Raw genomic sequence first — 13,885 nt, forward strand, 5'->3', positions numbered from 1 at the left:
CTTTGTTGCAAAGAAACAAAAAGGATACAAACAAAAAGCATCTTTGTGATTACTCCCCAAATAGAGAATAAATATATTTTAGATTATTATTTTTTTTTTTTAATAATGCATGGCTTAAAAACATAAAAAAGTATTGACGTCAGTTTAAGCTATGGGAATATATTGCATCTAAGATACAGCTACAAACATACCACCTTACCTAACTTGTTAAAAAAGGTGTCTCAAAACATTTTGGGTGTAAACACATTGTGGATTTTTGATGTGTTGTTGAAGTGAGCTGAATATATAAGCATCTGAACAAGTTAATACAATCATGTCAGTTGGCCTACACGCCAAAAGAAATGAAGTCTATGCACAGTTATGTACCATTACTGTATTTACAATACATTGAAGAAGCGTCATACGGATTTGCATTGAACAGGGACACGACGAGCATTGTTCCTTACCATCTCACACAACATCGTTTACAAATGGTACTCCATATTGCTTAGAAACATTTAGGAATGAATTTCAGACATTTTGTTTATTCCCACCCCCCCACCCCCGTCAAACTGTGTCAATTAATGTTAAGTTTGGTTAATATATGCTTTTATCATCTGAATAGAGATTAATATATTTTGTTTCATTTTAATTGAAGGTGGTCCCTTGAATGTCATAGAGCACGTCGTTAACAACATCCAGACATGTACGAGTGATGGACAGTGGTACATGCATCGTTTTAGGCCACGATAGACATGGCTGACTGAATTGTCCACACCTAATTGTCTTCAGCAGAATCTAGTCATCTTCCTCATCGCTGTCCTTCATGGATATGCCTTGCATCCCTCCCTCTCTAACAGATGCTGTAGCCTCTTCTAGAATCAGCCTGTTTCTCACCGTCTCATACATCTTGCTGTTCAGAGTGGTGTCCAACACACCTTGTAGTCGGAAATCACGATACTTTTTCTGCAGAAACAGAGAGCATTGTGGGAATAGGTATAGGGGCATGAAGTGGATCTAGAGTGTTTTAGTTGTATATACATGAAAATAAAATGTGATGTATATTTTATTTTTGTCTCTTGCATGAATATGGTACAGCACTTTGATGTCCCATTATGTTGTTTGAGCATTAGAAGCAAATAGCACGATTGTTCTATATATGTAGACCTATTAAACTATTATCTAATATAAAACTAACTCTGCATATAGGTGCATTTAAACAATAAAATGTTGAATTGTAATGTTGACTACATGCACCAAGATCACCTTTCAACCCTATTGTTTTTGGGAGAAAAAAAAACCAAGGCTGCATTTATTTGATCAAACTACAGTAAAAACAGTAATTTAGTGAAATATTATTACTATTTAAATAATATTTTTTCATTTTGAATGTACTGTAAAATATCATTTATTCCTGCGATGGCAAAGCTGAATTTTCAGCAGCCATTACTCTAGTCTTCTTAGCCAGCAGAGACTGGAGAGGATGACCACCTTCATTTGTCTGATCCACCTCTGTAATCTGATTGGTTGGTATGTGCATATTTTTATAGCATGTGTTTACAAGTGCATTTGATGCAAATACTGTGCTATGATTACTTCCTGCACATACTTGGGCAGTTTTGAATCTATAGCTGTTCTGCATTGAATTCAGATGGCCATCTATACGCACTTTAGTGGTCAAGTATGGTGTCGTTTTTACCTTTACAATTCTGATGAGGATTTTCAGCTGATACACATGCAACTGCAGGTCCATACGGTCTATCAGCCAGGTGCCCAGGAGATTCATTGTGCTGGTGTACCATTGCTGAAACACAAATACATTGTTCTCCAGCAAAGACAGACACACATATAGATGCTGCCACGCACAAACACACAAGAACACACATCTACAAAAACAACAAACACATACAAGTGATGGCAGCAGATCTGTGTCAAGAGATCAGATTATGTGAATGAAAATCCTTTTAGTACAAGATCTAAAAATACTCACAACTATGAGTAAGTCACTTATGCTCATCATATATATAATAGTTTTATTAATTTTATCATAGTTTTTGCTGTGTAAGATTAAGATTAAAAAACAATAAAGAAAATAAATGAATATTTTCCCCCACAATTAACTTGATCAAAAGTGTAAAGACATTTATAATGTTACAAAATATTTCTATTTCAAACAAATCAATTCATCAAAGAATTCATCCTGAAATTCCACAAAATCTTAAGCAGCAAACAGCAAAACCTGTTTTCAGCATAGATAAGAAATGTTTTTTATGCAGCAAATTATTACAATGATTTTTGAAGGATCGTACAACACTGAAGACTGGCGTAATGGCTGAAAAATTCATCTTTGCCATCACAGGAAAAAATTACATTTTAAAATATATTCAAATAGAAATCAGGTATTTTAAATTGTAATAATATTTCACAATATTACTGTTTAGTTTTGATCAAATAAATGCAGCATTGGTGAGCATAAGTGACTTCTTTCAAAAACATTAATTACATTAATAGCCATCTTAATTATGCACTTTTGATCGGTAGGAGTTTTCTTCTACTAAATTTAGCATCAAGTATACTAGATTCACTTGTAGAGAGATATGGAGGAAAATGACTGGTAGAACAGAGCTTAAAGAGGCACTGAGAGCAAATTGGTCAGATGAGCTCTGCCTCAGATGAAGTCCCTCTGTCACAGTCATGATCCTCACCCAAACCTCTCCCTGTCTCCACAGCTCCACCCAGGAACTGCTAATTGACAGTTTTGGATCCCATCCGCTATCTCCTGTGCTGCTTTTGGACACTGATCATGAGAGATGTTGCCCATGTTAAGCCAGCCACAATCCTGCCCTGAGCCTGCGTGCATTTCAAACGTGGCACTTTCTGTCACATTGAGAGAGAAACATCCATCTTTCCCAGCGGACATGTTGTCTTTACCGCAGTCACAATGAGCTTGCTAATGTAACTGTGGCTTAGGGTCTTTTTTTTTACGAGACTTCCTCTCTCTTAGTCTCAGCGTTTTGCCCTCTATTTCTACTCACTGAAATGCACTGAACTCAAAGCACCTCCTAAATAGGCAGCACACTTAGCTTTTGGGCTGCAGATGTTAGACCGTGGGGAGAATCTCGTTTGAAGTCTAATTGATTAGTTATGATCGAGCTGGTCTGATGGTAATCTGAGCTGACTGAGTCTCAACGGTTTAGGAGTTGAGCAAATCGAGCCGGAGACACAGGAGGTGTGTCTTGGGTAACTGCAGCACACTTGACAGTACCACCATGAGGCCTTATGCATACAATCAGTAAAAAAGAATCGAGAAAATGTTAGACTAGCATTGCTGAGTACCAGGGGTGTCATGTACCTATTGTTTTACAGGGTCACCAGTGGCATGACCAGTATATATATATATATAGAAAATACAATATATATCAAGAAAATATTAATGCCGGGTTTAAGTGGGTCTTTTTTTTCATATATACGAAAAACCTGAACTCTAAGACACCCTTTAAACCTGGCATTAACAATTTACATATATTCTTCACAATTATTATTTACACATAATTATTAATTAATTTATTTACTATGGTTTTTAATAATAATAAAAAATAAAATAAACCAATGCTTACAGATTTTCCTTGTATGGAAGAGAGAAAAAAACTTTTTTTTTTGTGTTCCACATAAAACACACAAGTTGATATGTGATATGATGGTGTGACTTGATTAGATGGACCAAGTATAGATATATGATTTCTGCTACAGTTTTTAGACAACAATTTTTAACCTACAATGATCTTGCAGCCTTATCAAAAATCCTTTTTGTGGACGTTCCATACAAAATCCACTTTGCACCCTCAGTTTGAAAAGGCATTACGCTTCTGATTGTGATGGTCTAAAAAAGGCACTTTCACCTTGTCAAAAGCCCTGAGTAGAAAACATTACACAATTCACTAAGCCAAATGTTTCATTGGTTCACTAGTTTAACACACGTTAAAGGGCAATCCACTGGTGTTTAAGTGGTACACTGGTAAAATTTTTCCACTAAGGTGTGTCTGAATAATCAAATGGGCATTTTAGGATTCAATCTAAGTGGCTGAGCTTAGTGGCTTGTCCCTGCAGTGAATCAGAGCTTGGTGTTGCTCTGTGAGGGCTGGTGCTCTGTGCCTGTGAAAGATCGGGCAGCCGGGCCGCGATGGCCCCCCACAGGGAGGCCAGACCTGGAGCAACTGCTCTCTCTCACACTCAGTCTTTCTCTCATGCTCACCCTGTATCTCCTACATTTGTTCCTATAATAGTGTGACCTCGCCGCCCTTTATCATTTTAAACCAATTAGTCACCCTCAAATAAAAATTCTGTCATCATTTACTAAAAAACGTGTCATTCTAAACCTGTATGATTGATTTTCTCTTGTGGAGCACAAAAGAAGACTGTTTTGAATATTTTGAAGAATGAAAATTGGTTTTGTTAATACCATGAAAGTCAATGGGGTCCAAAACAATACTGGACCCCATTGACTTTCATTGTATAGACAATAAACTGTTTTTTTTTCTCCAAAATAAAGTTTTATGTTCCACAGATGAAAGAATGTTTGGAACGAAGCGAATGATGACAGCATTTTTATTTTGGGGTGAACCGTTTCTTCAAAAATTACTACCAAACTATCAATTCATGACATTATCAACATATAAAATCGAAAATACTGAAAATAATACTAATAATAATTTAGGAGTTCCACTTTATAGACCCTGCTGTGGGCACCAAATTAGATGACAAATCAAATGACACACAATGTGGACACAGGCGTATTTTCTGATAAATCAGTATTTCAAACTCATGAGACTCGTCCAGTAAGACCATGTCCTCTATGGTCTTGGTTGTGAAATGAACAGTGCTGGCAATGGGACATTGTTCTGCTGTCAGCAGAGAAACAGAAGACTCTCCGAGAGCGTATTATGTACTGTGGCACTTTTTGGATATTGAGCAGCGGGAAGCTGGCAATAGCTGCTAGCCAAAACAGGAGTATCATGACTCTGAATGCATAATGAAAGAAGCGGATATGGGAGAGAGAAAAAAAATCTGTGATCATCTAACGAGTTCCATCTGATATTGGAAAGCATGAGGGCTGTGTGTACATGCGAGTGTGTGTTGGATGCGTACGTTATGGTTACCAATACAACACACATGAACATCTGCAGGGCCCCCACACCTCTAGCGGGGTGCACTGAAAGGCTGAGCGACCTCCTGCCCCCTGCCACACCACGCCCATGCACAAGCCGCGCTCCTAAGCTTGCGTTCACACTCTCGTCTTTGACATGTTACAGGAAGCCATAGCGCCTAGCAGGGGGGCAACAAACAGAATTCAGTGTAAGGTTGCACATCCATCCACCCCCGTCGCAGACGCACACACGCTCGCTTTTAACGAATCCTGAAGCACCTGAAAGCTAGAGGCTCCTATGTGAGAACCAGGAGGAAGAAAGAGCTGGTAAGGGCCGAGCTCGGATTAGAAAAAAAACACTTTTACAAAAGTAGGAATGCCGATGAGGGGGCGGGGACTCGGTGGGGGGTAATGGGGGATTACAAGCAACCTATGACTCTGCCTCTTTCTGCCCTTGCTGGTGGTAGTGGCTCTGTAAATGTGTGTGTGCCACTCGGCCTACTCTCAGAGGCCTAGGCTGTTTGAGAAGCGCTCCTGCTGGGACCCAGCTGTGTCTGCAATTAGCAGTAGGGATGGAATGATGATGGTTGCTAGCGCTGATGTTAATGCGAAGCGACAAGCCGGTGGAGATGAAAACAGGACGAAAGCGGTGCCTCCTTGCGAATCAAAATCAAGAAAATACCCTGAAGAAAAAACACGAAAATCGAATGTCCAACCTTTCTCCTGGTACTCATTGCGTCTTTGTCTGCGCTTAATAGAGCCGCCTCTCTCAGGCCAGCGAGTCGTAGGGCACTCGTCCTTCTTGCTGGCCAGGCGAGTGAATCGGGCCCCTTGCCGGGCCAGAGAGGGAGGCCCGGGGGCTGAGGAGTCTTTAAATCTGACTACAAGACATTATGCACTTAGGACAAAAGCTTGGGGTAATCCTACCTGCTTGCTGTTCACGGCCGCCACTGGCCCGTTATTGTTCGCCTCATCCCTCCTGAGAGGAGGTCCATTGATGACTGAACTCAATTACCATGGTAACTCACACCGGTGACCCCACGCCTCCCGGTGCTCGCTAGCTCTCCACTGCGGGACCCTGAGACCTTGCGGAAAAAACACTGTGTAGGAAATACGTGACCCTAAACGCGGTCCTCCGACATGCTGCTGCATTAGCGTCCTCTCTCTCTTTCTCTCGCTCTTTCTCTCCAGAAATAGGTACTTCTGAATGGCAGGACTGAACATAAAGTTTCAGGCTCAGCAAGCGAAAGGGCTTCAAACTGCTCGCAATTGTGTTGTGGATACAAAGAGAACCCTGCTCGGGATTTGCACGCCTCACCAGATCCTTAAGTGGAACAAGCCCTTACTGTTTCTGAGCAAGCTCTGCTACACTTTTAAGTGTCTCTAATTCAGTTTTTTTTGTGTGTGCGAATCAAGGAATAATCTACTGAACGGAACGGTGTCTGGAGCAATTTTTTGGGTGGGGCGCAAAATGAACGAGCAGATCAAAAAGTATAATTGCAAAGAATGCATTTCTGCTATGGAAACCGGCACTTGTGTGCGCCCAGTGTCCAAACAGGGCCTTTCTTTAGAAAAACATGCTCCGAAAGAAGGAGCTCGTTGAGATGAACTACACGGCAGGAATTTACAGCCTGTGATCGTGTCATTGAGTAAACACACAATGAAGAAAAGGGGATGAGGGATAAAATACGGAACAGAAGAGAGAGAGAGTTTGGTCCCAGGGCAAAGTGAGCCATTCTGCTCACAAAGGAACGCTTAGGGGAGGATTGAGCCGAGCAGGAATGAGGAGCATAACACTTGTGGGGTTCGGCATCAATGGGGGGAACGAAATGGAATAAACCAGCGAGCACTTGAGAGCCCCGCGGTGCACCTGAATGGCTAAGGGGTGGGAGGGGGAGCGCAGAAGGTGAATGGGCTGCTTTTTGGGACCAATTTGTTTCTTTTCACCCTTTTCCCCTGCCTCTATGCTGACAGATGTACAAAGGCGGACCCGCGCTGAGCCTCTCGTATACATGAACCCGCTAGCAGATGTCACTTTTGTCAGACAAGTTAATCAAACAAATGCCACCATACCTCACTTATATGTCACGGGGAGAGCAAGAGATGGAGAGAGAGCCAATAGACGGCTAATAGAGCCAGTTGAGAGCCACAGCGCTCGAATACACTTCTGCTGCTGAACGTTTACTTTGCTAAAATCTCTAGCCGTTAGTGTTGTTGCTGCGGGTTTATTTAAATTAGTCTTGGCTCACATTAAGCGACAAAGAAAGCACCTCGGCCTCTGTAATTATCAGAAACCTGAACCTCTAACATCTGCCCTGCATTCTAAAAGAGCCAAACCCCTTTAACATGTTTTGAACAGTTTCCGTGAAAGGACCTGTTGGGTCCCTTTTAGTCTTTTTTTTTCATACTGACCTACTAGCGTTCAAATTATTTATCTAAATCTCCTTTTTGAATTGGTTTACCTCTAAAATAAAAGGATTAACTGGGGAGAAAAACAATAAGCACACATCCGCCTCCCATATCGCATGATTATCTAATCGCAATCAGAGGCTTCAGTGAAATAAATAAAACAAAAACACATTTTTGGTTGTTGTTGTTCTGGCTATTATAATCAAGAATCAAAAAACATTTTCAAAATGAAATTGTTACGATGGGGTTAAACTGGATAAAAATGTTTAAAATTGTCTAAGACAATATGTCTTTTCTTTTCCATGTTTTCTGCATGTTTGTAGATCAAAGTGTTCTTTTGCTAAACAAAACACAAAGCAAAGCAAAATAAATAAATCTTTAAAAATCTTTTAAAATAAATAAACTAAATTTCAAAATACACAAAGATAATAAAAAAGAAATTAGCATTTATTATTAAAAACTTGTTGCCTTGATTCATTATTCTCCCTATTTTTCTTAGACCACAGAATGCACAGCATTAAGTTTGTGTGCTAGCTAAAGTTGATTAAACTGTTCACTTGGGTCAGCCGGACCTGCAAAGTGGTTAAGTGTCCCAGACAGTGAAGTGGTATTACAGGTCTGTGAAATGCAACACAAGCAGCAGCTCAGTCTAAACCCGCCTTGTTTTCCAGTATCCCTAACCCTACTTGTTCTTTGCAGTATCCAGCAGCAGAACGATTAAACCGCATTAACTGTCACAGTAAAGTGCAATCTCGACGATCTAAAACGGCCAAGGTCAACAGGAATACTTCAAATCAATCAATGAGGGTAGGCTGCAATCTCTCCCAGAAGCAGATTAAGTGTATAATTGACGTGTGTAATCTGCCGTGCATCTGAATCTCTCTGCTGGCACTCAGACACGCATGCATATGCACACGCACACACTGAAGAGCCTGGGCAGGACTGCGGTATCAGTGAAGCGCTGGATTTGGAGAAGGCTTTTTTTAATCAATGATCTATGCGCTCCACCCCAATCTGACAGATGAGCCCTCACGTTAAGCACAGCTGCCTTAATCCTGCTCTCCTCAGCTGTTCTTTCAAGAACTGGCAGGCTAGCGGAGTGAAATAAATTAATTTTCTCCCCCTCCCTCTGGTCCTCTTTCCGGAACTTAAACTTTATCCATCCACTGGCGAATGATTTGTCTCTCAGGCAGCTTGTATCTGGATTTTGAACTTCTAAAAAGTCACCATCTTCTAAGTAATTTTTATTAATGAAATATTTGTTTTCAAATTAAGTAAGATAATTTTGTCTGAATATGTTAATTAATTAATATGAATGTATTTTAATTAATCTTAATTCATAGTTTAATTAATCTTAAATTACCACAAACTCAGAAATGTTTTAAAATGTCATCCATTTATGTGTTAAATAAATAAATTAATTTACTTATCAATAATTAATAAAATTATCAATAAAGCTCTTCACGATTCCTGTTAATTACTAGTATTATTTAACTCTCCATCCTTTTATGCATATCACTGGACTAAAATTTCATCCATTTTTCTTTGTTTTCATTTTTAATACCTAATTCCATATGGTCGCTTTTTTCTGCATTATGAAACGCTGATATGAAAGCAGAGCACAGCCATATTTTGAATTAGTCAAACAGCAAGTATAATCTTCTTACTCTAGCCAATGTGCCATCTCTGTCTTTGAGAAATCAGCATCCTTGACCCCAATTAACCCAAGCTTAGTGTGGGCCACATATACTTCAATATGACAACCATCCAAGAACCACTAAGCAATTATACTACACCCACCTAACAGATCACTTCAAAGCGGATTACTTAAAACAATCAAAAAATGAAAAAGTGTATAAGGGGAGGAGGCCAAAATAACAAGTGAAAGCAAGATCTTGGCTGAAATTAAAAACCACAATACAGCATGAATGATGAAGATAACAGCCCTTGTAGTGACTGCAACTCTGTCCAAACTAAATTATGTAGCTTTTTCATTATTCATCATTAACATATTAGTAAAATTTTGGATACATTTTCTAAATTATTTAAATCTCACTGCCTAGTCTGAATAAGTCGTGGGAAGTCGGGGAAGTCGTGGCCTAATGGTTAGAGAGTCGGACTCGTAATCCAAAAGGTTGCGGCAGGGATTGTAGGTGGGGGGAGTGAATGTACAGCGCTCTCTCCCACCTTCAATACCACGACTGAGGTGCTCTTGAGCAAAGCACCGAACCCCCAACTGCTCCCCGGGCGCCGCAGCAAAAATGGCTGCCCACTGCTCCGGGTGTGTGTTCACGGTGTGTGTGTGTTCACTGCTGTGTGTGTGCACTTTGGATGGGTTAAATGCAGAGCACTAATTCCGAGTATGGGTCACCATACTTGGCCACATGTCACTTCACTTTAAACCAGAAAAGATGAACCAATATCAATCTGACCAATATGAACAGACTAACATGTACAGTATTAACTTATAAAACAGGCATTTAACAAGAATCCTAACTAGCTATAATTAAAATTATGTCAGGACCACTATCGTCAAAGATGATTGACAATTAGCATACAGTTTGGATTGGCGGTATGGTTCTGTTCTGGGCAAGAACTCCCTGCGCCTCCATGCAGCCTAGCATGGATGAGAGCAGGGAGAGCAGCAATAACCCCCAGGGTAAACAGAACAGAACTACATAAATGTATTGCAGATATTGTTAAAGTTCAATCATTTTATGTACACATTTTAGAATTAGTCTGATTCAAGGAAAATCAGAAGGCTGAATCCCGACTGACAGAGGAGGAGTTGGGAATTAGCTATTAGCTATTAGGGGAATTAGCTATTGAGCAATGCGAAAACTGCTGATAATACTGAGGGACCTTATATATGAATGCTTAGATAAGTGTCGTATTCCCATAGGTAGATGGGGATCAGCTGAAGGTCAGCTGATGCGAGCTTGACTAACGTGACCTGCCAGAACTAACACTACACTTGATAATACATTTTTTTGCTATGCTTAACTCAAATTTATTGCTTAAAAAGATATATTTTTAAAATATTTATATTACCATTCCTTCCTTGTATCAAATGGGCTTTTCCAAATCAGCAAAAATGGATAGAGTTAAAAAAAAAAATGTGAAAAGGGGGGGGGGGGGGGTGTGCTGTTCCTTTAAACCCATTTAATTAGTCCCATCGATACTATAATCTCCTCTTTTTTTATAAACAGAGTGCCGTTTTTTAATAGGGTGCATGTAGCAGGTTTAAAACAACAGCACGTGGTGTTATGGCTCATTGTGGAGGATGTTATGACATCTTTAACAAGTGAAATGACAAAGTAACAAGAAAACATTTGAGCAGGTTGCCTGGAGCCCCCAATAAAGAGCGGTGCTATTTCAATGGCTGTTTAGCATAACAGTGAGGACCAGAGTGTGCGTGTTAGTGTGTGTGAGACAGAGTGAGCGTGCATGTGTGTATGCATGCACACATGTTGTCTTTTTCAACTGACTACCGAGGCCTGACCACTTCAGCGGGTGGAGAGGAGAGATGTGTGCCCATCTGGGGTTGACGGCAGTGGGGCGGGAGGTTGGGGAGGGCGGGCTTGTTGGCTGGTTGTGTGTGGATGGATGTGTGTAAGTGCATGTAGGAGCTGAGTCTCTGAGGACATGGGCCATGCTAGTAGATGTACAAAGGAAGATTATTTGACTCTGAATAATGCCACTTGGCATAATGTGACAAAAACAACTTGACAGGAAGGATAAGTTTCATTTCAGGCGCAGAGAGAGAGAGCAAGTAAAGAGGTGGAAAAAAACATGAAAGGAAAATGGAGAAATGGAATGAGAGGGTAGGAAAGACAGGGCAGATGGGAATTTTTCTTGTTTGCATTCAAGGAAATGAAGCAAATTCACAATGCGACTGAAAAATAAGCAACACCATCTCATTCCAAGCGAATGAACAAAGAAATGAACACAGGATCTTTTCAGACAACCTCCAGGAGGGGAGAAAGATACTTAGGCATTGCAAAACCGATGTAAAACCAGTACAAGCTGGCGTAAAGCAGCAGATTCAAGCAGCCTTTTTGTAGGACACTCGAAAAACCAGAGCTCATATGTTTAAAGCATCTCATAGTAAGACTACTGATCCTTGGTCAGTGAAAGTCAACAATGAACCACAATCAGGAGTCTTACTTGAATTGTTCACATATGACACGAGGAGCCATATTCACAAAGCATTTCAGAGCGGGAGCGATGTTTTCGGTTCAGTTTGTCCTGATTTCACACAAGAAGCGACATCAAGCAAACTGGCAGGAAAGATGATTCCAGATCGGCACTCCCACTCTGGCTTTCTTTCTGAATATAAACACAAGTCTTTAGCCACACAATGCAAACACACCTCTCCAACAACACACACTTAACAAACTGGTCTACAGACAGCACAAAAGGATTATAACCAACATGATGGCCTGGCCATCCCTTAAGACAGTGTTCTCCATTGTGTGCCCTCCCCTTCAGTGTTACTTATTCAACTCCTCTTTTTTTGCCCTCAGTGTTTCCCCTCATTCTTTCATTTTCTTTAAGCCTTTATCACAATAAGCCCAAGGTTTGGAGAGCTTCTCTCTATTTGGATCTCCTTAGTGGGAGATTTTCTCCGGAAATAGGGCAGTTGCCTTTGTAACACCCTGCCCCCCCGCCCTCGCCCTCGCCCTCGCCCCCGCCCCCGCCCCAACTATCAGCTAAAATTAACAAAACAATATCCATCACACTCTGATTGTTTTAGTATCTCCAATTTGTTTGGTTTCTACAGAAGCACTAAGAGGAAACGCATTATTTGTTGCACTTTTTCATGATCTTGTCATGAGTTGTTTTCTCATGATCACTACTTTTACAAAAAAAAAAAAAATTGTGAACAATTTTTCTGGTTAGCTGCAATCACTAAAAGGCATTTGTCACATATCCATGCAGATGTCCTAATGGCAATAAAATAGACCACATGTTCAGAGTCACTATATGTACATACACACTATTTGTGACATCTCAACATCACTGTAAATGTTACTAAATAACTACACTACAATTCATTTTTTTTATCCATTAACATTTTTTAAATTATTATTTTTTTTGTTGCCATTTTTAATCAAAAATTAGTTTTTTGAAAATCGTTTTCTATTTGAATATATTTTAAAATGTAATTTATTCCTGTGATGGTAAAGCTGAATTTTCAGCAGTCATTATTCCAGTCTTCAGAAATCTTTCTAATATGCTGATTTGCTGTTGAAAAAACATTTCAAACTATTTTTAATGTTGAAAACAGATGTGCTGCTTAATATTTGTGTGCAAACAATGATACATTTTTTATAGAAAATAGAAAGTTAAAAAAACATTTATTTGAAATAGAAATCTTTTGTAACATTATAAATGTCTGTACTGTCACTTTTGATACATTTAATGCATCCTTGCTGAATAAAAGTATTAATATTTTATTTTTCTAATTGACCCCAAACCTTATGCTGAGATCTTGGGGGATTTGTTACATCGAGATTAAAATAAAATTGTGATCATGACAAAACAAGCCTGTCCACTTAGGGCTTCTGTATATTTCTATTCTACTGTTCTCTTCATGGAACCACAAGCTATTCTAAATAAGCAGAACATTTAATCAAAGGTCTGTAATATATTTATACCTTTCATAATATAGCTACAGCTATGTAGACATCTGTAGATTCTCAGTTTCTATCTTTAATTGCAGTGTGTTGTAGGTAGCTTGAACTGCTTAAGCTCACATCTGCATGCCCCTTTGTGAGAGAACACATCTTAAGATAATCCTCCTCCAGAATTTTGCACTAGGAATAACGAGCAGAGCAAAGGGAATATTACAGCCAGAACATTCAGGAACACACACAGCACTGCAGAGTGGAAAGGTTAAGCTAAAGAAGCAGTGCAAGAGAGAAAGTTAGAGTCAAAGATTAAAAGATAGAGAAATTAACTGAGAAAGAGAGAGAAGCAGGGTCTCAAAATGTGACTTATCCCTCCTAGCTGGCTGTTATGTCACATTTTTGAGGGCCTCCCCCTTCACAGAGGGAGAAGACAGCCATTACTTACATCAAATAACCTTTCTATATACATCTCCTCATTGACCTTGTCCCGCAAGACATCCTGAGAGTGGCGAACGAATGTCACATAGCTGTCGGCAACATCCATCCCAGGTTTCTGCAGATGAAGGAAAGAAAGACAGAGAAAGATGTATTACTGCTTAAAGTAATTTGAATATTAGCATACACCAGCTCCGCTCAAAAACCTTGTGAACTGCCTATATATATATATATATATATATATATATATATATATATATATATATATATATATATAAACAATATC

The 13,885-nt window shown here is 39.6% G+C and overlaps 1 protein-coding gene across 10 annotated transcripts in view; it reads right to left on the reverse strand.

Moving 5' to 3' along the window:
• Positions 1 to 13,885, reverse strand: part of LOC107549847 (calcium-dependent secretion activator 1) — a 118,766-nt gene continuing 104,881 nt past the window's right edge. For all 10 annotated transcript variants that reach the window (XM_016231686.1, XM_016231619.1, XM_016231557.1 and 7 more), the window contains 3 exons: positions 13,610 to 13,717; positions 1,679 to 1,783; positions 1 to 945 (listed from right to left, as the gene is read on the reverse strand). In XM_016231686.1, the coding sequence (XP_016087172.1) occupies positions 778 to 945; positions 1,679 to 1,783; positions 13,610 to 13,717 (381 nt within the window). In that variant the 3' untranslated portion in view covers positions 1 to 777. The remainder of the gene's footprint in view (positions 946 to 1,678; positions 1,784 to 13,609; positions 13,718 to 13,885) is intronic.

This window comes from Sinocyclocheilus grahami, unplaced genomic scaffold (assembly GCF_001515645.1).
Source record: "Sinocyclocheilus grahami isolate Dianchi unplaced genomic scaffold, SAMN03320097.WGS_v1.1 scaffold2.1, whole genome shotgun sequence".
In the NCBI taxonomy this organism is placed as follows: Eukaryota; Metazoa; Chordata; class Actinopteri; order Cypriniformes; family Cyprinidae; genus Sinocyclocheilus; species Sinocyclocheilus grahami.